Source organism: Hirundo rustica, chromosome 1, assembly GCF_015227805.2.
Source record: "Hirundo rustica isolate bHirRus1 chromosome 1, bHirRus1.pri.v3, whole genome shotgun sequence".
Taxonomy (NCBI): Eukaryota; Metazoa; Chordata; class Aves; order Passeriformes; family Hirundinidae; genus Hirundo; species Hirundo rustica.
This window is the reverse complement of record NC_053450.1, coordinates 147,950,329-147,975,472: the sequence shown is the minus strand read 5'-3', so window position 1 is coordinate 147,975,472 and position 25,144 is coordinate 147,950,329. Positions and strand designations below refer to the sequence as shown.

At 38.9% G+C, this 25,144-nt stretch overlaps 1 protein-coding gene and 1 long non-coding RNA gene across 2 annotated transcripts; one reads left to right on the top strand and one right to left on the bottom strand.

Moving 5' to 3' along the window:
* Positions 1-8,749: 8,749 nt before the first annotated feature.
* On the bottom strand, positions 8,750-12,612 carry LOC120763613 (uncharacterized). The gene is made up of 3 exons (XR_005704112.1): positions 12,350-12,612; positions 9,852-9,954; positions 8,750-8,819 (listed from the first exon to the last, which is right to left on the bottom strand). It is a non-coding gene; the product is annotated as an uncharacterized LOC120763613 (long non-coding RNA).
* A 1,346-nt stretch (positions 12,613-13,958) lies between these two features.
* Positions 13,959-24,424, top strand: RNF32 (ring finger protein 32). The gene is given in 11 exon segments (XM_040062889.1): positions 13,959-14,030; positions 17,211-17,378; positions 17,381-17,435; positions 17,438-17,503; positions 20,595-20,742; positions 21,789-21,820; positions 21,823-21,857; positions 23,503-23,526; positions 23,979-24,016; positions 24,018-24,101; positions 24,310-24,424. Coding segments are annotated over 11 exon segments (837 nt in total).
* Positions 24,425-25,144: the final 720 nt, after the last annotated feature.

Here is a 25,144-nt window from a genome sequence, read left to right as displayed (position 1 = left end):
AGAAACACGAGTTTTTCCAATTTGTTTTCTCCAAAATATTTTTCCATTTTTTTTTTTTTTTTGTTTCATTTGAAAACTGTTTCTTCATGCAGATGTATCAGAAGGGGAAGGCTCACAATTCACACTGTAGGTGCTCTGCCCTCTGAACACCCAAATCTTTTGATTTTCTTGTGTTATCTAAGTAATTCAGACTCGGAAGATTTGCCCTCCTGCAAGTTTTGGATCATCATGAACAAAATATTTTAGGTCACTTTGATGCTTAACCCTGAATCCAAATGCATTATACCTGATAAGTACTTCACAGGTATACTTTATGTATAGTACCCTGCCTTGGAAAAAGGATATTACATTGCTTTTACTATGTTATGAAGGAATAAAGACTCCTTCCACACAGAGCTCTTACTCCTAGTTATAAATCACATTTCTGTGGAAGATCAATAGAGTTCTCTGCTTTCTCTTTTCTTCTTTCATTCTTCCGGTTCCTTCTCCCATATAAATCTTTCCTTCTGTAATGCCTCCTTTTTCCATCCCTCTTGGAAAGAATGCTCAAATGCTTTCAACACAAGAGTACAACATAAAAATAATGAAAATCTTTGAAAAGAGGGGATCTTCTTTGCTGGTGGGCTGAAGAAGGAACAAAATCAGTGGGACGCAATCAGAAATAATTAAGAAATGGAATGAAAAAATAAATGGTGCGGATTTGATAAACATCTATAGTAAACATACTTGCATGTAAATTGACTGAAATTTAAGGCCTTTGATAGTCTAATCTAAAAGTTAAACATCCCAGGAACTGGGAAGAGCTGTTGATTGGACAGGGAGGATATCAAAGAAAGAAGGCCCCTGCACATGGAGCAGTGTAGGCAAAGTGAAGTGACTGGCAGGTCACCACAAGAGTCAATACAAAGACAGTTTCGCTCAAACTGGATGTAACATAACATGAAACAAGAGCACACAGCATGGCAGGAGAGCTTAGCAGTAATTAAAATAAAGATAAGTTTGGCACCAATAATTTTACAAGTGGTCTGAACAAACGAGGAAAGCATTTCACTTCCTTATTTTAACCAGCATAAAAACAGGTTAAAGAGACTTTTACAACAGTAAAAACTAATGAAACAAAACACATTATGTGCTGGAAAACTTGGCAAGAAAGCTCCTTCCGATGAGCAAGTACAGTTTCATCTGTTTGGTCTCTCCTGGCCACTTAAGTCTCAGTGCTCAGCAACATTCCCTTTAAGAGAGTTTAAGCAGTAGTAAAAACACATACACATCCTAATATTCCCATACAAAGAAAAATCTCCAGCTACACTTAACCTTCTCAGTGGGCATAAGAGAAACGTTTTCTGAATCTGTTTTGTTCTAGTACAGAACACTCCTTAAAATACTCTTTCAATGACTGAATATAAGGAAATAAACAGCAAATCAAATGCTTTCTTCTAGCAATGGGTTTAAGAAGAGTACTATATCACTTCTCTTAAATAGCCACCTAAAACCAAAAAATTTTTCATTTTTACTTAAGAGACATACCACAGTAAAAATATCCTTAACAATGACATCCTTATTCCTTAGCAGTTAGAGAGCAAGACCAACCTCTAGAGATCAGTAAGAATGACATTAATTTGACTTACAAGAAAATTCTACTACTGGAAGTGCTAAGAGCACAACTGTGAAAATGAGGAATAAGCAAAATTTCCAGATAAACACATTTTGAAGTGAAGCACACTGGTTATAGTGTCAACCAAGAACAAAAGAAAAATGGGCAATCTTCAATTTAGAAATTCAATATTTGTTTATATTATTACAATCATTTTCAGGGAACTCATCAACTTACACCTGTTCTAGCAATAGCCTCAAACAATAAAGGCGTCACCTTTGGATTTCAAAGCACTGTTAAAAAATAAAATAAAATAAAATAAATGTTTTTTGATGATGCCAGAGGAAACAGAATTTACCTGTGCAAGGACTGGAGTTAATCAAATATTTCTAAGGTGGTTAAGAGGCACTCCAAAAGCAATGAACAAAACTTTCTCACCAGCAGAAGACTGGTTTATGGTACAGAAGGTACTGTCTACAGCGAGCAGTGCTCTTAGACAAGGCCATCTCAGACTTCCCACTAAAATACCATCTTTACAGGAGTTCACATCTTCCCCAAACTGCAATGATTTGGGCTGAGAGGCTTGAAAATCGCTAAGGCTGAAATTTTGGGGAGATGTTGACCTAAAAGTATTCTGCTCTTTCTCAGGGCCAGGAGGATGAATACATTTCTTTTTCTATTCCTTCCTCCTTACATTTTAAGTAAAAAAATACTTTTTACAGCTGCTTGGTGGAGACGCTACTGCTCCCTCCATGACTCAGATCAGGACTTGGAAACATGGCACAGCGGTTGCTATAGCATCAATATTCTGTTGTTCTTGTGAAAATGTCCACAAATTCAGCCAAGTTCTGAGTTTCTGCACATCTTCCCACTGAGACTGAGTGGAAAATTTGGCTGTAGAGAAAACAAGAAGCACAGCTGGACCCACTAAAGCCTGTTTGGGCAGAATGTGTGTACCTCGTCCTCCTGAGTCACAGGTTCTTCTCCTTGCAGGGCTTGGTGAGCCTTTCTGTCTGTGTGCACCAACCAGTCCACTAGCAATGAAAGCTGTACATTTTCTCCTTCTTGTGCTTTTTATTGCCTCTGTCAGCTATCCCCTCCCCTCCTCAGTCATGGTTAGAAAGGAATACTGCAAATTATCCCAGTGGAATGAGAAGCAGGCAGAAAAGTTTAAGCATGACTAGATAAAGAAGTTCAGAGTGGAAACTGGGACACATAATGAAGAACTAATGGCAGCAGATTGTCCAGTGCATCCAAGGATTTTGTCTTTCCCAGTGTCTCAAGCAATCAGCATGTGCAGCTTTAGTGTCACCTCCCAACAAATTCGAAGTCTCACTTCCTTCCACAGGATGGCATTATGAAAAATAAGTCTGGAAAAAACCCAGCACTCTGGAATCCCTCCACAATTTTGCTCCAGCACCTCAGTAGTTTTGGATCTTTTGACGTTTTTCTACATTAAGCCATTTCATTCTGTGTACAAAGAGGCCAGCAAGCTGGGAACCCATCACAGCTGGAAATGTACAGGAAATGAGAATGCCATCTTTAAGACTCTCTCTCACTTACAGCAGAAGTTGAAAGATGGGCAGTATATGAGGTCATAAATTAAAGAATATAATCCTCAAGTACTGCAGACAGGTCAGTTTTGGCCACAACCTATAAGACACTGAGAAGGTCACCGCAAACTTTGCACTGCTGAACTCTGACTGTCTGGCCCTGACTTTCTGAAAATCCAGAGTGCCTGAAATCACAGTTCTGATCTATGAAAGAGCTGAGAATCCAGAACTGCAGAAGCTGGCCACAGACTGGCTTTCCCTACAAGAAGTGTAAAATATTCTGAAATGCAAGAGGTTTAAGGCATCTCAGATTCATAAAATTGATCACTCTTACCTTGCATTTCACCATTTTTTCTTTCCCCGTGCATTAAATACCAAAAATACATTTAAACAGTGATTACCCTCTTATGGTAGCTCTATATAGAAAGATTCTTGAGGAAGCTGATAATCATGCATTCAGGGCTAGACAGAATGGTGTGCAGCAAATAACTCAGTGGTATACACTGAGCAATTCAGATAAAAAGAAATATTTCATAAAGCTCCTATTCATCAATCTCGTTTGTATATGTTGAAGGTACAGACATCTTATAGAAAAAACTAGCTATGCAATAATGTAATTCAATATCCCTGTCAGGATGATGGTGAACAATTGAAAAAATAACCAGAACTGAGATTTTCTATGTATTTTCTGTTTTCTCTACACTTGGCTTTACAACCTTAACACTCTTGTAACAAAGCTTATGATATACTGACTTACCAAAAACCATTTTCCCACTTTTGGGCAGTTCCTTATCAGGGCTTTGTAAACACTGGGGTTTTTGTATTGAAGTCGTCCTAACATTTAGAAAAAACATGAACTTTAAAAAGTCACAGAATATTCTATTCAAAAATATCAGTTTTTTATAAATTTCTAGTAATTTGGGATATTGAACCTGCCTTCCAGAAATGCAAACGCTATAATTTATCAAGCAAAGGTGTAAGACCATGTTCAGTGACCCATTTAGGAGGGTATGGGAGTAGAGGCCAGGAATCTGAAAATATCCACTTTAAAATGTCTCCCTTCTTTAACGTGGATCAATTAGGGAAATGGTTTGCCATTAAACTATGGCTCTCCCACACACCATTTAAATACACACTTGACTCCCATTGAAATGGTCAGTTCAACTTAAATTAGATTGAACTGTGCATAAACAAAAGGCTACTGGAGAGCACAAAACTCCCATAGCACCCTCTGCTGATAAAGAGGGAATGGGATTAACATTCATACAGAGCAATTCCACAGAACAGGCAAAGTAACAGAGGAAAGTGAAAATGGGTTTTCATTGCAGTTTAGAATTTAAGCTGCTGCTTTATAAAGGGACCCTTTCAAGACATTACACTCAAAGGTCCAATCCTGCAGTCCTTACTCTGGCAAAATTCCAGCTGAAGTCAATGGGAATATTGCCTGTGTAAGGACTATTCAAAATTAGTCAAACTGTCTGAATATCATTCAATCAGCTCTAATCACTGCATTGAGAATAAAGGCCATAATTTTAGCAGTTTTTGTCACTTTAAATTCTTCAACAAATACTTGCATTATTCTCTGTAAATCATCTTGCCAAGCAGTATTTGTCAAATAATTGGACAATTTTTTTCCATCAAGCATTGAATAAATTATGAATAACAAGCACTGATTTAACCATGTGACTCCCATCAGTCAATTCTTAAGTTTCCTATGAAGGGCTTAACTGAAGGTTTTATTGGTGGCTTAAACATTAGAGAAAATCTCATTCAGCGAGAACTGCTCAGCAACCTTTCCATCAGTATTGACAATGCTAAACCTGAATGGCAATTTACTTTTTTAATTGTATGGACTACCATAAAAGTTAGCATATTTTTGACAGAATGTCTGATTTTACTCATTCTTCCAAATCCAAAGTATAATTTTAGGGAAAAAAAAAAATGCTAAGCTCTACTTAGGAGAGATGATATATGTAAAGAGATTCAATAATATTTGTCAAATCAACATATATACTTGGAATAAATATTTATTTTCTCTCAGGCATATAAACCTCACACAGGCACAATAGCTACATCACATTAACAACAGCATTTGTGTTTCCTAGTCAACAAATATTATGCTGGTTCTTTCACCTCTGAGACAAATTTTAATTAGAAATATGAGGGTTATTAGGAAATTTTACTCTCTGTTAATAAAAATTAAACTAGGAAATAAATACACATTTAAACAGGCATTTCCTAGGCATTTAAAATAAAAAATAGGGATAAAAATTAATTTTAAATGAGAAATACTAGGGCATCAAAATGCACAAATAGCCCATTGATCAATATCTAAAATATTACATGACTTCTGGTTTAGAAGAAGAAATAGTCCCTTTAAAGACATGTTATTGTGCAGTACAGTGTTAAAAGAAAATCTTGGGTTTATCTGAAGTTGTATGGCAACTGTAGCACTATTGGAACAAATAATTTTGGATATTAATGATGTCATCTGAAATTGTTCTTCACTAACACCTACCCCTGAATTATAGAAGGTATTATGCCATGCAGTGGTTTGCCCTACAGAAGCAACGGGGATTCCCTCTCTCTCTCCCCCATGTGGATGTAACTATTTGCACAGGGTTTTGCCTCATTAACTTTCATTAACGTTGTGTTTCCCTCTCATTAATTCACCTTTTATTTCAGGTGGTATCAGGAAGTGCAATTAGCTGCATCAAGCACATCTTCACTACACAAATTATTTAGCCGGTAACTGTGTTTATAATTAAGTGGTTTAACACAACTTTATTACGTATTTTCAGTTGCTCAGAACCTTGCCAAACTTGAGTTGTTTTCCATGCCAGGTTTCTGTCTCGGGAAGAAACTTCTCTGGAAAATTTCTGTGAAAATCGTCTATGTGAGTGGAAAAACTGTTTTGTCTACATTCAAGACACGCCTTTCTCAGACACTGCTGGTGTGGTAATTGCAGAAAAAGAGATAAAATTGGAGCATGTCCTTCTATATGTGCTCAAGGGAGTCTTGTTGAGTTGGCAGATTTAAAGCCTCTTTCTTGGCTAATATGTTCCATCTTCCCAGGGCTCTGAAAATGGAACTACTTCAACCACATTTTACCCCCAGAAGTTGACCAGCCTCTATTCTTGTCCTAGTTGTCCACACGGAATGTTTTCTGCAGCAGTAGGAAAACACAGGCACCTAGATCTGAAAAACTGAGGCTTTTACACAGCCTGAGATCTGTGGACCCACAGCCTGGTGAACCTGGGCAGTTTATCCACATCACCAAGCCTGCCTTGAGCTCAGTGTGGGCCACCCACACAAGTATTAACTTGGTTTTCCAGAATGATTTTCTAGCTCCCACTACATCTGTGTGATGCAGAGAATTAGAGGCAGAAGGCAAGATCCCCATCTTGAAGCAAATTTGGGCAGATGGCAGTGGAGCAGAAACACCCTGACAGCTGTATGGACTTTTGAACTGCCTACTGCACTCTCAGTGCTCCCCTTTTGCTCTGTGTGCCTAGGTAAAATATTTAAAAACGCACCCTGATGCCAGAACTGGAACTCGTAAAAGGTAGGGGAAAGGAGCAGACTGGGATATGACAGAAGAAATCTGCATTCTACAGCAAAAAACTAGAAAACAACTTTGCATTGACTGGAAAAACTGATCCTAACCAGCACTCAAAACCCCTGCATCTCTAAATACACTCCCTCCAGCCTTTGCACAGCCTTCCTTTCATAATTATGTCAGTCTTTTGCTCTAGGTCTCTGTTATAATCACACTGGTTTTCATATTAAAAACATATTGGGGTAGGTTCTCCGCTGGTGTAAACTGGCAAAGTGCCCTGATTCTCATGGAACTGTGCCAATTTTCATCAGCTGCAAATCTGGACCATTCTTGCTAATTTACTTCTAAAGAAGCTCCCCACATGCCTCTAATCATTTCCATTTTCCCCCTTGACCCTTCCTGTGTTTGAGGTTGCGTTTTTATCCTAGAAACATGGTGAGAAAATGCTTTCTTTTGTTTCATCAGCAAATTGGGATGTCCTTAGTCACCACTTCTAGCCTCTCCTCCAAAGATTCACAATAGGGTACAGCACAGAAAGGTCTGTGACACCGCCGTGGTTTGGGAAGGTGCAGGATTGGACACACTCAGCGCTGTGTCAGAAAAAGAGGTGGAACGTGCTCTGTCTCTGTGGCAGTTTAAACACATCTACAATGATCCTTGGATAGCCCACTGATCTATTTTTCTAAGGAAATCTTTTGTTTTCTATCACCAACCTAGTTTTCCCCCTCATTGGCTTTGTCTCACCTTAACTATTAAGTTGAGGGGTTTTGTTGTTTTTTTTTTAATGCCGAGCTGGGCTACCAACTTCTCTAGAAAAACTTTCTCTACAACTTTTTGTGGAACTCCAGTCTTTTTGATAAAATGACATATGTACTCGTAAACTTCCCCATTAAACTGTTAATCTTTTAAATATACTATAAGGCGGGAGCAGCAAGATTTACTGCTGCAACAATCAGGGTTATTTTTCCTTAGAATTATACTCCATCCAGGCTCTTTTTAGATTTGGGTCTTTTATCTTTAATGACTTTATCAATTAAGTTTCCTGACACCAAAGAAGTTCACCATTGTAATTCCTGGAAGCATTCTCAGAACCACTTATCCCAACATGGTTTTGTATGAAGCTGGATACCTCCAGTTTTCCTCTATTGTATCACATTTTCCTGATTAATTGCCTAAGATTTAATAGGAATTCAGTTAGAAATTCTTTAGCTCCTTCAGATTCCTTGGACGAATGCCACATGTTCTGACTTTCACTGTCATTTAATTCCATGGGTTGTGCAAACCCTGTATATACATCACTGCTTTTGGCAACTCTTGCTCTTTGTAAACAGCAAATACTAAGGCAAGTGGTTCCTTATGATCTGCTCTGCTGAAGTTCTCAGCCACCAAAATACTTTGTTTCTGCATAAGCTCTTTGTCTTCTCCATATATTCCCTCTGTGCCTTGGTGACTCTTCATGTATTTTCAGCACGTTATCACTATAAACATTCTTCAAATTTCCTCTAAAGTATTTGAGGTTAACTACACTTGTATTACAAGCAAATGGCTTCAAAATAATAATAAGCTCCTATTTTTTAACAATACATACCAATGCTGTCATCTAGCTTTACTCATATTTGCCTTAAAACCCCGTCGGAGAAGAAAAGAGTCTTTGCTTTGTGCTCTTTACTGTCACTCATAACCTATTCAAGGTAGGATCTAGCCCATGGATTTTCTCCTGGTCCTATGAACTCTTCACTTTTCTCGTCTAAAAAAACCCTATGGGATTTATAGAACAGCCTCCCACTTCCACATCCCAATCTCTTTCCTACACGGTATAGAGGAATGAATTATCGTACCTCATTGATTTTTTAACTTAGCACCATATTTCACAGGAGATAAATTATACCTACATTATCCTGATGCCAGACATTAATCTCTACTCAGAGCTTCCTTTAAGCTCCTTATATCAGTATTTGCAAGTTTTATTATTTTACTGAAATATTCCTCTTTAGAGGTGTCTTTTCCCCCTTGCTGCACCACAGATGCAGTTGTTTATCGTGTCTTCTGCTCTTGGGTGTATTTTGCAAAGACAAGAGGTCTGAGCAGCCTTTAAGAAATGGAACATTTTCATCTGCAAATACAAGAGCAGAAAAGCAAAATTATAGGAAAATACCCTTTCTTGGAAAGATTTTTTTTTTCCTACAAGAAAAGTTGTAACACTAAGCAAGAATAAGAAATATTTTTTCTTTGTGTAAGTTGATAAAACAAAAGAACAGAATACTGTATTTTTCTAGCAACTTAATTTTTTTAAGTTGAAAATTTGTGCAATGCAAAGGGCAAAAAAGACAGGAAAATATTCTAGACCTAAACAAATGTCTTGAGAGTGATCTGACAAACCCAATCTATTCAGATTAACAACAGAAATTGAGGGATGACTTGATGACATCGTTAATGTATCTTTTCAAGGAGAAAATAATACCAGTTAATAAAGAGCTCTTCAGCCTAGATGAGAGAGACATAAAAAGAGCAAATGGTGAGAAGCTGATGCCAGACAAATTCAAATGAGATATAATAAAGAGTAACAGTCACGATGATTAATCACTTGAACAAACAACCTCCTCCAAGTTATGAAATTTTTAGATGAAAAGTGGATGGCTTTCTGAAATATATTATTTAAACAAATGGTTTAAGTTCTAAACAACTGCATAAAATTCCTTGCACAATCTTAGAAGTCCAAAGTGAGTGATCAAAGTGCATCAAACCTAAAAGTTTTAACATGTGGCAGCTTCCAGAACCACACAACCATTCATAACTACTGCTGTTTTTTATAATTTTCTTTTTTTTTTTTAAATTTTATTTTCTTAAAATGCTAAGTTTGTGAAACAGTTTTCTAGCCCTCATTCTTGGTACACAAAAGGTTAATTTCTCTTCAGACATATCAGGTAAAAAAGCAGGTGAAAGTTGTATTTAAAAAAACACTCCTGTTTCAAATAGCATTTAACATAAAGAGAGAGAGGGGGAAGAGGGAGAAAAAGACACAAACACCAGCTCTGGAAGTATTAAAAGCATGCTCTGAAAACCTCTGTGATGACAGTTTGAAGAAAGCAGCTTTTATGTGCTACTGAACCCATCTCCACAATGTCTTTTAAATGCAATTGTTTACCTAGAAAATATCAGCAAGGGCCAGAATCTGGACTAGATGAGGCACCTTTTGATTGCAGACACTGAACTGAATCCTTAACTAATAAATTGTTCCACACCTTTGTCTGAAACAAGAAAAGCAAAGGTCTTCATTTTCTCACAAGAATGCACAAGCCCCCTCAAAAGCAGTATGGTTTTCTACTTCTAAGTCTCAGTATTTGTTGACTTAAAGAGTTTGTATGAATGACAATGCACATCACTGGTTTGTTACTTCTGTCATCTGTGCTACTGAGTGTACCTTGGCTCAGATCAAAGTTGAAAGCTTCTTAAAAGATACACAAACCACAATGTGACAAATAGCATGCTTTGTTTGACACAGCAAACAAGAAATTACTTTCATCAACCCAGGGAAAGAATCCTGTGTTTTCAGTGCTAATTCTGAAGGCTGCAGTGATGGAACCAGAGCTTTACTTCATCCCCAAGGAATGAGGACCTCTCCAAAGACAAACAGAAAGGAAGAAACAATATCAGTGCATTAAATGCTGACAATGGTATGAATTCAGGGCTTGCACTCTACAGGACACATTTGCAGAAAATTCACCCTTTACACAATTAAATGGATTTCCCACAAAGGGAAAAATGTCTCCATTAAGCAAATATTAATCGGACCGGAAATTACAGATCAGAACATTCTCAGCACTTCATAAACAGGTCCAAAACTAAACATTCCTACGTCTACCACATTACACAGCCTCGTACCACACATGGCATCAGAAATATTGCAAACGAGAAGTTTTGTTCTTTTTACAGCAACATTACCTAAGCAATTGCCAATGCATTATTTTAAAACTATTTTAACTTATTCACAAATATAAAGCACATTAGATCTATAAATCCTTACTAAAAGTGCACTGTTGGAGTAACAAGATTTTCACTAAGACACATGCTCAATAAAAATCAATGGTTGTATGTGAAATCACATTTTGTTGGAATCTAATTTGATCCAACAATGTATATATACAAATTTACCCTTAAGTTAAGCTTTATCTCCCTGAGCAGAAAGTAGTATTTACTTAACAGAACAGATTTTTAATTCAACTGCAAACAAGTGACATCCCTTTCACTGACTTGTAAGGCCTTTAAATGAGACCTAATAACATCTCTACTACCCTTACAAACTAAAATTGCTCAGCTTTCCTACTGAGTTGGAAGCACATGCCTGAAAGTTAACAGAAATTCACAGAAAATACAAACAGGAAGCAAATAACACAACAGTGGCAAATGCATAACGCAAACAAGTATGTATTTAATATATGTGAACAAAGAGCAAATTAGGTAAAACATTTTCAAACTCCTGAGAAGAAAGGGCAGACACTGTATTTTTGTAATTAAGGATGTCTGACTCAGTTCTCTCAACACAACCTTTAACAGGGCAACTACAAAGGTCTGTGATACAGTGTTCTCTTGCTGAGTCAAAAGCAGGGCTCACATGTGCAGATTTGCCAAAACCTGCCCTCCTCAGCCAGCAGGAGCATTTCAAGCTGGAATTCCTCTTCAGCGCATTCAGACTCGGCTCTCATTGCTCATGACAGCAGCGCACTTGGTTCTCAGAAGGAATACTGCCTTGTAGGCTTCCAGTAGCATAAATGTCCTCATTTCCAGTGGGAGAGAGGATCTGTATGCTTACACATGGAAATGTTTACCCATCCTACTCAATGTCTACACCCTGGAGCCTGGTTGGGAGGCAGTGACACAGCCCAGCATCCCTGGGACGATCCTACCTAACAACCTTTTAAAGCATAAGCTCAGGGCAGGCAGAGCCCTCACCATGCCCACTGCTCTCCACAAGGGCTTTACTTATTGTGTCAGTAGCATCCTTTTAGAATCCATTCAGTTTGAGCCAACCTGCACAATAGGACTGCTTTCCTTTCACTTATATTCATATTTTTGTCACACTTTTTTATCACGACTACTTCACACGTGTAAAAACACATTACAGGCAGCAAGTTTCATGATGTAGAGATGCGGTATCAGTGAAGCTCACTGCAGTTGCTATACTAAATAGTTTGCTTCAAGCCTTTGCCCCAGCATTGCTGTTTCTGTATCAGATTTATTCAGCCCACACAATTTAATAGCTCTTCCTGACAAGTTGCTCTCTTGCCATTGATGACCACCTACCTCTGCTAATTAGCAGTTCCATGCCCAGGTGAAACTCTACAAGAAGAAAATAGATTGGCTCTTTGGCTGATACAGTTCATTCTAGAAGATCAGGAGTTGTTGAATCTGTGTCTCACTCCTACAAAAAGTTTTAAAATTTACTGCAATGTACAGTACCTCAGCTGAGTGCAGCTGACCTGTGGCTAAAAATCCTCATTTTTCCTAAGTTTTCTTAAAAAGGGTTCTGTAAAAGTCCATCATCCAAGACAGATCTGAGATTTCAGCATTATTTAAACATAAAATTAACATTTAAAAATTATACACAGGGATAAAACCAGGTATCATTAGTCACTTACTAGTTACCTTCAAAACAAGCAGCATGTTCATTATGTTAATGTCCTTGGAGTGTTTAAAGCAACCTTTTGCATTTGAAGTGGAGGCTCTTGGTAAAAGGTGGCACTTCATAAGAAATGACAATTACTACGGCATGTTACTCTTCAGAAGACTGCAGTATGAATTTTAATTTCTTCCTGGCCATGCATCAGCTAAGGCTAACACGGGCATTTTAGTTTAGAAGCAGTAGGAAGTACAGTAAAAGTGAAAACCAAAGTAAGAGACGACACTAATCTTCTCTGAGATTCAATTAAGGCCCAGCACCTCTGGATTAAAGGCTTATTTTAACGAAAAGCCTTAATTAAGCATACATGTGTATAGGATCACCTTAATGAGGGATGACAGAAATAGAAGAGATGGCAAGCATTATTTGAAAAGAGGCTTATTAGCAACTTTAGGAAAGTCAGTCATAGATTCTAAAAAAAAAAATGGAATACAACACTGAAAAGACACAAGAACGATGAATCATGTTCAAGCATAAAACTGAAACTGAAATAGGCATAAGAGAGGTAATTTTCAGTATCTTTATATCCATGTTGTTACATGTTAGTGATTTTTCTACGCATCAGTGGCTTGGGTTTTCAAAATATTTCAGCATTTGCCCTTTCATTTAAATTTTAGGCAGTAGAAAATGGAGTTTTGTACTTTATTTCCTAATTAAAATTTATTACTGAAAATATTTTAAAGTTTATACTGTAAAATGCCCCTTCATCATATTTGGTGTCAGGATAACTTGCGAATTCGCTTTAAAAACCCTTATTTTATCTTTTTATTCCTGCCTTAGGAAACAATCAGTGATTTAATGTCATTTTAAAGATGGCCACTTCAACTGCTTTTTACATCCTCCCCTACCGTAGAGAGAGGTATTCTAATTTGCAGATTTGACTTTAAGGTAATTACTTGTAATTACAGAGAAGTGCATCCAGTGGATTAATCACTCCATTTATATGCTGCTCAAAGGATTTCTCTCAGGACAGCCTCACTGCTTTTGCTCAGAAAATGTCACTTTCACAGGAAAACAAATCTCTCAAGTCAGCGGCAGCTGAGAAGGACTCTGACAAGTATTTAAACCCAAAAAATCAAAGAAATTGCACACCTGGATTTGAGGCACCATCTGTGCCTGTCCTCATGAATAATAAAGGGCCACCAAGTGAGAATAACCAGGAAAACGGCCAGAGGAAGCCTACACTCCTACTAGAAGGACTTTTGCACAATTCTGGATCTGAAAAAACCCATCAGTGCCAATCAAAGACATGGGCAGTGCTCCTGGCTCAGGAAGCCACACTTTAAAAGGTGGGAAGTCCCTGAAGAAGCTGATGCTGTACTAAACACGTTCTTACCACGTCCCTGAGCCATTTTCTTTCTTGCCTTGGACAAAAATGGGACACTAGGGGACAAAGATCTTTGTTTGATCCACATGGAAACTCTTCATCTGTCCTCTTTGTACAGATTTCTTTTTCTTCTAGTGGTGACTCTATTATGGAGGTGCCAAAGACACAGGTCACCCAAAATGGCAGTGAGGAAGCTGAGGAAGGCTCTGGAGCACAAGTCCTGTGAGGAGCAGCTAAGGGAGCTGGGGATGGAGAGCCTGGAGAAGAGGAGACCCAAGGGGACCTTACAGCTCTCAATTCCAAAAGGAGGTTGTAGCCAGGTGAGGGTCAGCCTCTTCTTCCAGGTAACAAGCACTATGGATGAGAGAAAACGCCCTCAAGTTGGGTCAAGGGAGGTTTAGATTGGAAATTAAGAGAAATGTCTTTGTAGAAAGGGTTGTCAAGCACTGGAACAGGCTACCCAGGGAAGTGGTGGAATCACCATCCCTGGAAGTGTTTAAAAAATGTGTAGATGTGGCAGTTAGAGGCACAGTTTGGTGGTGGATTGGCAGTGCTGGGTTAATGGCTGGACTTTTCAAGTCATTTCAAACCTTAACAATTCTATAAATCTATGATAATCACAGGGCCTGCCTCTCATCTTACAACCTGCCAGGTTAAAAATTGAAACATAGCATTAAAAATTGAAAAACACAGCAAAAAAAGTCTTTAAATCCAAATGCACATGGAAGGACACAACTGATGCTCACTAACCCCTGCAGTACCACGCAGACATGGAGCTAAAGGGGAAAACACTGCCCAGGGACAGTGGAATACCAGAAATTGTGGGGAAAATCAAAAAGGAATCATTCCCAGGGGCTTCCCTATAGGCAGTGACTGGTATCAAGCCAGGAGAGGCTCTGTTCCACCCTCTGAGGAGAAGGGAGCAACACCTCCCCCTGCCACCCTTCCCTCAGAGCCTGTGCAGGGCTGGGGCTGTGCAGGGAAAAGGGACAAGACCTTAAAAAGAATAATCATGGCTGGAAAAGACCTGTAAGAGCAATGAGCCCAGCCATTAACCCATTAAACACTGCCATGTCCACCATGAAACCATGTCCCCAAGTGCCACATCTACAGCTTCTTTGCAGCACAGCACAGCTCCTCTGGTGACCCCAACCTGAGCTGAGAGTGGGGAAGCGCAGGGTTGGCTGTGCTGGCAAAGCAGCAACCACACACTGAAACATCCAGATCTGGTGGATGGATCAGGTGTGGGAGGGACTTGGACCTGGAGGAGTGAGTCCAAGGATGCCACAGAGATGATCAGGAGGCTGAAGCACCCCTGCTATGGAGAGAGGATGAGAGCTGGAGCTGTTCAGCCCAGAGAAGGGGCGGCTTCAGGCAGACTTTAGAGCGGCTCCAAGTGCCTTAAGGGACAGCAGGAGAGGAAACAGAGTGATAGGACAAGGAGGAATGGCTTTAAAATTAAAAAGGGCAGATTTAGTTTTGATATTAGGAGGAAATTCTTTACTGAGAGGGTGGTGAGGCCCTGACACAGGTTGCTCAGAGAAGCTGGGGATGTCCCATCCCTTGAACTGTTCAAGACCAGGTTGGATGAGGCTCTGAGCAACCTGGTCTAATGGAAAGTGCCCCAGCCATGGCAGGAGGTAGAACAAGGTGATCTTTAAGGCCCCTTCCAACTTAAACCTTGCTGTGAGTGTGAGTCAGAACAGCCCTGTAAGCAGTGGCTCCTGTTTGTCACAGCTAAGGGGTGTCACCCCATCCCCTGCAGCCTCCTCTCTGGTACCCAGTCACGTCCTGTTGTACCGGGGGGGTGCTGGGACCACAGCAGAGCAGCTTCAGCCCCAAGGGGCTGCCAAACATCATCCCAGCTGTGTGTAACGCAGGCTTCCCTGTCTACAACAAGCTAATCTTGCAGAATCTGTGGGGTTTATTGCTACAGCCTTTTCCTCAGTTTCACCTGAAATTTGTGATTCCTGCCATTTGTTTTGAATCCATTCCCTGTACATTGCAGGCAGCCCACTGAGGGTGAAATGAGGTTGACAGGAAAGGAGCAGACTTGGTGATTTATGGACCCAAAGTTAACTTCTGGACATGGGTGTCACATTGTCCCTCACTCCTGGCAGGCGCTGGCCACAGGCTAGCTCAGATCCCACACACTGCGGCTAGCGCACTCAGGCCGGGGTTGCAGGCAGGGCAAGCAACCTCCTCCCTGTGGGGCCTTGGTTCCCCACACCAGCGACTGGACTCGATGGTGTCACGACTACGGCGGCGGACAAAGGGCCGACTCTTGAGCAGGGTTAACGGTGCTTTATTAAAGGGGAGTCCGGCAAGGAGCTCCGCCTCAGACAACTGCTGCCCAGAGAGAGCCCCGAACAAGGCTTTGCAGCGACTTATAAACAGGGGAGGGTCAAGGGGTGGCGACAACGGGTCAGCCAATAAGGGAACATGGGGGTGTAACAGGGGGGTGTCAACTCTTAAACAATGATCCAAACACAAGAGGGGGGAAGGGGATTTCCCAGGCACCAGCCTATCACTCAACACCCTCCCTGGAGTTTTCCAGAAGCCAGGGAAGGGCCCCAAAGTGACAGACAGGGCGCCCAAGAGGAGAGAGAGGGGATTGACAGGGACAGGTGCGGGAGTGGGATGATTGACAGAAAACGATCAGTTACATAACAAACTCTTAGGGGGAGAAATCATCACATAAAACGGGGGTACCGTGGAACTAACCATCACATACAACTTACTTAAAAAAATTTACAGAAACTGCTTAAAGATATAATAAAACAATCTTTCACACCACCACACATGGAAGAGATGATGTTAAGCTCTTTTCCATCAGATCCTGAGGAGAAAACAGCAGAAATTGTAGGTTTCTTATCTGCTATTGATGGGGCTGTTTCTCCTGAGAAATATTATTGAAGTCCTTGTGCATGTCTGCTTGTAAAGGAACTCTATTCTTGTCAAATCAGCTAAAGATTATCAGTGGAACATCCTGATTTTACATGGTACTATTTCACATCTCCTAAAATAAAGCATGGGGCAGAAATGAAGGAACAGGTAGATAAGCCCATTCCTTGTATAAAAATAATACATTCTTGTTTATATTCAGTGTTCTGGAAGGCAAAATTAGCCTTTGGGATTTTTTTTAATTATATGAAATTAAAATGTGTTTGGGCATGCCAAACTTTTATAGTTCATAATGAGTATATTGAATATAATAATTATGAGCTCAGTAATTAAAACTTTAAAATTACAGTTATTTTATTTAATATAAATGATAAATCAAAGATTTCATTTGACTTTTTATAAGTTAAAGCTAGCATGTGTCAGAAACATCAATCTTAAATTTCATATTACGGTAATTGCATGTTAGGTTTCAACTACTGGAGTTGTAGATGTATAAAAGCATTTAACAATTCAAAAATATTGGCTAAGTGCAAAGTTTCTTCTAATGTACTATAATATGTATGGTTTAAAATCATTTATAACAATAATTATTCAAGATTGGTTGGGGTATTTTCACTTTTTATGGCTGCTTCTCCAAACAAGAGACAAGAGCAGTTTCTGCAGTAGCTCTACAGGATGATATAATACAGAATCATCAGCTGCAGGATCTTTTATTAATAGATTCTTCTAAGTCAAGGACAAGGAATACCAAGAATTTTTACAAATCTCATTAATAAACGAAATAGGCAGAACAATAGTAGGTACTGGACTGAGAAAAAAGAGCACAAAAGCAAGGAAGACACAGAAAAGAAGCATCTTCTTGACCCCAGGGCTCCACAGCTGACATTAGGTAAATCACTCTGATTTGTCATTTTTGTTTTTATTTAAAATAAACTAAAATGTGGAAGCTAAGCTTTCTGTTTGGAAGATGATTTAATGCTAAACAGCATGGTGTCTTGGTTTAAAATTTATCAAAATTCAGCAGTTTAAGCCATTAGGTGAAAAATGGGATTGCCATCAGTGGCTTACCTGTGTCTTTTCATATCTGAAGTGCATTTAAAACATTATTCTTGTGACAATGAAGGTAAAAAGGTGAAACTAGTGCGTCTTCATGAAGACATATTCTTCATTAGAAGCAAGAAGTACTTTTAATGAATATTGAATATCAACTTTCTTTACATTTTACTACTTTTCTTTACATTTTTTTCTCAAAATAAATCAGTGATTTTCTTACTGTATTTAGTTGGGGAAAGGTTCTAGCATTAAGATTTTTTTTTTTAAGTCTATTTGAAATGGTCTGGTTTATTCCTTATTATGTAAAAAGACATTTAATAATGCTGCATGAAATGTATTCTTTGTTAATATATACCCAGTTTTACTCAAAGTTAAAAAGGTTTGTTTTTACAATGGTCCTGGGGCTAAACCAGGGAGGAATTAACACCTGTAGCTAAATACCTTTTTCAAATTTAGAAGCAAACATGCAGCAAGATAAAAGTCACAGATGTGAGGGCTTGGAATGATGCCTGGTGAGAAAAATCACTTTTAAATAGTGTTATAATAATACAGTGGTGGAGCAGTGACAGACGATATTGCTTAGAAAAACAAAGCCAGGGAGCATCTTAAGAGACCAGGAGACCAAATGTGCTTCTTGCCTCTCAGTTTCAGCCCTGTAATTCCGTTTTCTAAAGATTTCAACAGTGTTTTTGCCATGAACCTCTCCTTGTGTCCATCCTTTCTGTTGCCTTGATTAGGCACTACTTAAAGAACCTTCTGGCTCCAAAATCTGCAGTTTTGAGCATAATAAACTTTTATCATCATTAATAACTGTTTTATTTTTTCTTTTACATGGAAAGGCCCTTTAGCCTCCCTGAAGATCAGGCTGGCTTTGCCACAGGAACTGTCACAGTAATCACAGCTCCAGAGGGAACCCATTCATTCAGGGATGCTCCATCCAAGCACATCTGCCTTTGGAATCAGCTGAAGATTCAGAGGGAAACTTCAGACAGTGCACAACAAGTGCACTGTAATCAATGACGGGACAAAGGTAATAAGATGAGGTAATTAGCACTATATTTACATGGTTATAGTTCTAAAGATAGGAGGGTTTTTTCCTTTGGTTCAGTTTGAAGAGAGGATAGCAGGGGGAAGAACAGAAAAGAGGTATTGGGGTTAAAATGAACATCAATAATGAGTGATTAGGGAAGCTAAAGGCTGAGGTGAAAAAATGCAGCCCAGGTGTGAGCATGTTTTCTGCCATGATTAGAAAGACTAAGTATTTTCTCTTTAAATCACAGCACTGACTGGATTTTCCCACACAAGTGCAAGGGATTCAAAAGACTGTGCTGAAATATTTTTTGAAATTTCAATTGTTCGTGGGTTTTACTTTGTAGTATTTTCACCAATATTCTCATATTATTTCAAAATGCATCTGTTAAACTTTCTCCTCCTTAATAAGGATTGTGTGGTTTAAACATTAAATCTGAAAAAAACTTTGAACATGTAATTTAATGCAACATTTTCTTCTTGAATTTATGGGAAATCAAATAAATTTTTATAGGCCTGTGTCATTTATTTTTTTTCAATAGGGGTTTGATTCCTAAAATCCAGCAGTAATAGTTTAAAGGTCAATGGATGTTGATACTTTGATAAGGTTCATTTTAGGATAAATAACTTGGTTGTAAATGGGTGTGTCAGTAAATGGGTTGGGCATTTAAACTTGATGCGTAAGCATGAAAATTCTTGGATGTCTTGAGCTGTGATAAATGTAGATTTCACTGCTTTTAAAGTGTTGCTTAGAGGATATCTCTGCAGAGACTTTTGCTTTGACCACACATCCCTCCTTGTGCGTCCTGCTGCCAGTTTTCCTTCAGAAACTCTGTTGTATAAAAGTTTTCCTTCTAAACACCTGTACAACCTGTCTCACAAATGTCCCATCTGGTTTGTGTTATTTAGAAGTTCAGTTTTGATGCCAATCTCTTCTTGTTTGGCAGCCTAAATAATCAATTTGTGAAGGCTTTAAATAAGCATTTTCTCTTATCCCGGGGGTACACAGAAGGCTTTCCACAAAGCCACCTCATTTTCTCCCTTAAATCAGTCCAAGACCACAGTGCTTGGAAAGAAATCAAGAGCAGGCATTTTTAGGTTGTGATATTGTCTTTCATGCTGTCACTCCTTTGTTTTCTTGTTCACTCCCCCTGTACCCAGATTTTCTCCTCACAGAGGCCATCACTCCATATATTGGGCTATCAAAATGGATAAAAAAGTAACCAAGTGGGGTCTGGGTGAACCAAACCACATGCAGGGAAATCACTCCCCACATTGTTCCAAAAGCATAAACTGACCCAGTCAAAACCTCAAAGCTGTTGTTCAAAAACATGGATTCAAATTGATTTATGTTTGAAGAATGTCATGACCTCAGAAGGAAGTAGGTTAGGCAGATAGTTCAACTAAAGGGAAGACAGTATTCCTGATAGATCCCTTAGTACCTCTCAAAAGTTCTTTTAAAAGATCAAAGGCAGTTTGTGCAAATTTTAGATGATTAACGATATGCATCTGTAGATGGACAAGCTCAGAATGAGAATTTCTGCCTCAAAAATTAACAAATCCTGCCCTAGAATAATGAGATACTTGAGCAAGGGGATCACCAAAACCACATGATTTGCTAGGATTCCTTTTTTCTTCATGGGATTGGAAGCACAAGCTGCTTGATGGGGGTTTTGAAAGCTTACACAGAACGAATATGTGCTGCATAGTAATGTCAGATCTATGCAGAGATTCTGGAATGAATGAAAGGGTTTACCCTTTCCTTCCCTTCCAGGACTGGAACTCTCCTCTAGGTGCCATCAGCTTGCATTGTGATTATTGTGATTATTGTGATTATTGTGATTATTGTGATTATTGTATGCCACTCTTCCTTTCTTGTTTTGTCAAATACCTTTAAGGTCTCGTCATGGACTCAAGTTACTGGCTTGTAACACAAACCTTGGACATTTCTCCATGGATTCTGGTCAATCAACACAAGCAGCTTCTTCTGGTCTTCAAAGATGACAAATATCTATATTCTGCTGGCATATGGGTTTTACTGCTGGGGTACTGACACTGGACTTTTTCTGCCACTTGTGGAGGCGGGCAGGAGTACTGTAAGTATTTTCACTGATTTCTCCTTTAAGGAAGCAGAGATTTCACATGTACATGCAGCAAGGCACCTCACATTCATTGCTGGAGATGGACACAGCTGTAACAGTGACAGTATCACTGGCCTCTTGTGACCATCTCTTTGTCTCTTCATGCTCTTTATTTCTCTTTCTTATGTCATAGTCTCATTAAACTTCAGAATTTTGCAGCAGCAGCCACAGTTCTTTATTATACTACTTGATTATTTTTTATTTTTAAGAAGGAAAACTTCACAATTCTCAGATTTTATTTATATGGATTATTTGAAATTATGTTGTTACAATCTTTAGTTAATCCTATTTTAAAGGCTCTGAAAAGTATCAAAATAAATTCAAATTACTCAGCAAATAAAAATGTACATTAAAAAAAAAACCTGTATAAATCCTGTATGCAAAAGAGGTTCAGATAATTACTGAATAGCTAACCCATTAATGGTCTGGTTTGAAGGGACCTTAAAGATCATCCGGTTCCAACCCTCTGAAATGGGCAGGAACACCTTCTGCTATCCCAGGTTGCTCAGAGCCCCATCCAACCTGGCCTTGAGCACTTCTAGGGACGGGGCAGCCACAGCTTCTCTGGGCAACCTATGCCAGGGCCTCACCACCCTCCCAGGGAAGAATTCCTTCCCAATATCTAATCCAAACTACCCTCTTTGAGTTTGAAGCCATTCCCCCCTTGTCCCATTTCTCCATGCCCTTGTCAGAAGCCCCTCTCCAGGTCTCTTGTAGCCCTTTAGCTACTTAATAATAAGAAATACGTTGCCTGATGGTGCTTTGTCTGATGACAGATTTATATGAGATATCTGTATAAAGTATTTCTAAGCAAATGCATTATTTATGAATTTCATGTGAAGAAAATCTATTGTCTGTAAAGGCCAATGGGGTTTATTCAGTGCTCTGTTACTATTGTTGCTCAGAAATCAGGAGCAGCTGAGCATCCTTCCTTGTCACTTCCTGCTGAAGAATGAGATCCACAAAGCATGGAAAAGCCATACAGCAATATTCAGGAAGGAATTTGCAATTCAACCTAGGGTACAAATGTAACTGAAAAACTGGACTCACAATTGTACTCATGTTCCTGAGGTACTGGTGAAAATCATCGGCTGGAGGGAAAAATGAAGGGAAGATTCTACTTTTAGACACAATTTAGCTCTGAATAAGTGGACCAGCTCAGTGGCCAACTCTGATATTATTTTGAACATGACAGGGTAGAGGAAGATTGGTAATACTTGTGAATATTACCAAGAATTCTGAAGTTATGACTGTAGAGAAGCCTTTTTATCTGTTCTTGCAAAGTAGGTATAGGCTATTTTCTGCTTCAAATAAACTCCTGTTAGCTATGATTCTGGCCTTCGTTCATCAGGTAAATATTTGCTGCTTGTACAATTCAAGATAGTTTTTGTCTTCTCGAAAGTTTTGTTAATTTCAGTTTAGTTTTCTATCTGGAAAACAAAGTAGGTGTACACCCAACGCCAGAGAGTCACTTCCTCTGGTTATCTAATGAAGTGCCTGCATTTTACCTCGATGGCTTGCTCAATACACATGTGAAGCACAGGTATAAATGCATCCTGCTTTCTTACTTTCTCTAACTGATCACCTTGAAAATATTAAGCAAAAGAGACAAGTGACTGATGGAACGAGAGCTGCTTCTGAGGGGTGATAATGGTAATTAGAATTATCCCAACTGCTTACAAGTTTCTTTCCACAGTGCATTTTAGGGTAGTTCTTCTGCCTGTTCCCCTTTTAAATTTTTTTAGAAGACTTTTCACAGCCAAGTCTGTGTTGTGAATCAAAGTCTTTGAATGACCTTAGATACAGGGCTTTTGCTTTTTACATCAACATTAACTGGAGGTGAACAACTGTCCACAGACAGGTGGGAGAGGTCTGGAAAGATCTCCCAATTTCTGGCTACCCTGAAAGTCTGAAACTTCACAAGAGAGAGCAAAAGACAGCGCTCATTAAAAAGGTTACTTTAGATTTGGCACAAAAAGGCAAATGCCTCTGGAATTCTTTTTGTCCTCGGTGTTTCTCGTTAGCTTTCCTCGCTCAAGGGAAAAAGCCACTGTATCTGAAAGCTTTCCCTCCAGCTGGCTGCTGGCCATTAATCCTCTTGTGTTTGCCAGCTCAAGAGTGCTCGCTGCTTGTCCTGGGCTTCGCTCCTTTCCCAGTTTCTCCTTCCTCTAAGAGCCAACTGCTTTTTTTTGTCCAAACCACTATCTTTTGTCAGGACGGAGATCATCAGCATTTGGTGGGAATTTAGGTCAGATAAAGGTGAAGTTTTCTTGTAGCCTGTCAACTTACTTTCTCTTTTGTTTTATTGTACGTGAGAAATGCTGCATTTGATGTGTATCGCCCCTTGAAATGTAATGTCTGTGTTGGGAAAGGGGAGAAAAATTAATCAGACTTAATTTTAAATCTGTTTGGTTTATATTTTTTTCCTCCAGGCAGTAGCAGTTGCAATTTCTTGCTTTCCGCATCAACCCATGTGTTGGTAACACAAAATTCACGATTTCACAAACTAGTTTTATTTTCACTCCAAAGATTGCAGTAATCACAGAAGGAAACTGATGACCTTTCAGAATTCTTCTTGTCAGCATTTTTTTTCCTTTTCAGCTGTTAGAATGCTTTAAAGTCAGGTTTGGTTTTGGGGTTGTTTTTTTTTTCTTTGAAAAAACAGGTGCTGCATTCATGTTCCCATGTAGTACTCCATTAAGGGAGTACATTTTTATATACTATTCAAGCCCATAATACATGAGTCTTTTAATTAAACTACCTAAGTGAATATCTTAATGAATTAAATGTAATCATCTTGAAAAGTAATTTTGATTCCAGATTTTTATGGTAAGAAATATAATTTAGAGCTATTTTATGATGAAGCACTTTATTCTTTTTTATAACCTTTTTTAAAAGCATCTGGGAAAACATAGTTTGTAATTGAGCTATACAGGAGTATACTAACCTGGAATAATTTAATCCATGAAATTTCATGTGAATATGTGGAGACTTACAAAATTCTCTTGACACTTTAATTTTAAAAATATGAGTGTTGTAGAGTGTTCATGGATTGATTAATTAAATGTTTTTACATTCTACAATCTAGCCTGTTTCATCTGTACCAACAAGATGAAATATATGTTGCAATTATTTTTACAGTCATGCCTGAAAACCATTGAAAAATTTACAGGTAAAAATTTGTCCTGTGTGTAGAAAAGAACAGTATCAAACCAGAGTAATACATGATGGGGCATGCTTAGTTAAATTGAATGAATTAGGTAAGCCTTACTTCTGCTACAGGTGTGTCACCAGAAAATATTCATTTCTTAATAATGTTCCAAATGCGTTATACTTTTAGTAAGAAACTAGATAGAATTAATGCACTACAAAAGCTAAAGTTTAAAAAAACTCATTAAATGATTGTTTCATAAAAATAATGAAATTATACAAACTCAAGTTTCCTCTTCCTGAGCAGAACTGTATCTTAGAGAATTCAAGCTTCCTGGAGGGGATATATTGTTAGAAAAGAGTATAAAGACTTGAGAGAAACAGTGCCTCCTAGGGATAAAAAATTAAGAAAGCAATTATTTGACAAAAAGTTATGATGTATTTGCTTCCTTGGTCTGTTTCCCTGGGGCGATTCAGCTTCCTTAAACCAGAACTCCTGAATATCAGCTGCTTCCCTTTTCACTTTTTCCTTCTTATTCATACTAAACAGGCAGCACTGGAGCCACTCAGTTGTTTTGTCAGTCTGCTCATTCCATCCTCTTTAGAATCAATGCAGAATCCTTCCCTGTAGCAGAGAAAAAGAATATGAAGGTGACTGAAGAACGCTGGATGTCACACCCCAAAGCGCTCAAGCCCTTAAGTTTGGAATAAATTAACCTGTCAGCAGATTGTGGCTGTCCTCAAGAAGCATGACTGGAACAGACAACAGCAACACTTCGATTTTCCTGCTGTTTGAAAGTCTGGGGAAGCAGATGTAGAAGCAGATGTAGGCCTCTTTCCCAAGAAGGCCGCCAGCTTCCCATGAGCCCAAGATACCACACCAAGCCGTGAAAGGAAGGTCTCAACTACAGGAGGCTGAAGAAGGCTCCTAAATATGCTGAAAGCTGCAACTGAATGTCGTTGGTCAAAATTTCTCATTGAACTTCAGCTGGCTACAGCAGAACTCTCCAAGGCACCTCCCCTGGGCTGGCTTCAGGGTCCCTCTTTGGTAGCTGGCTGCCCACAGTTACAAAAGCCATGGGAAGGTCTTCATCCAACCCAGTGTCCACAGAGAGGTCTCAGCAGTAGGAACCCTTTCTCACATGTGACACTTCAGG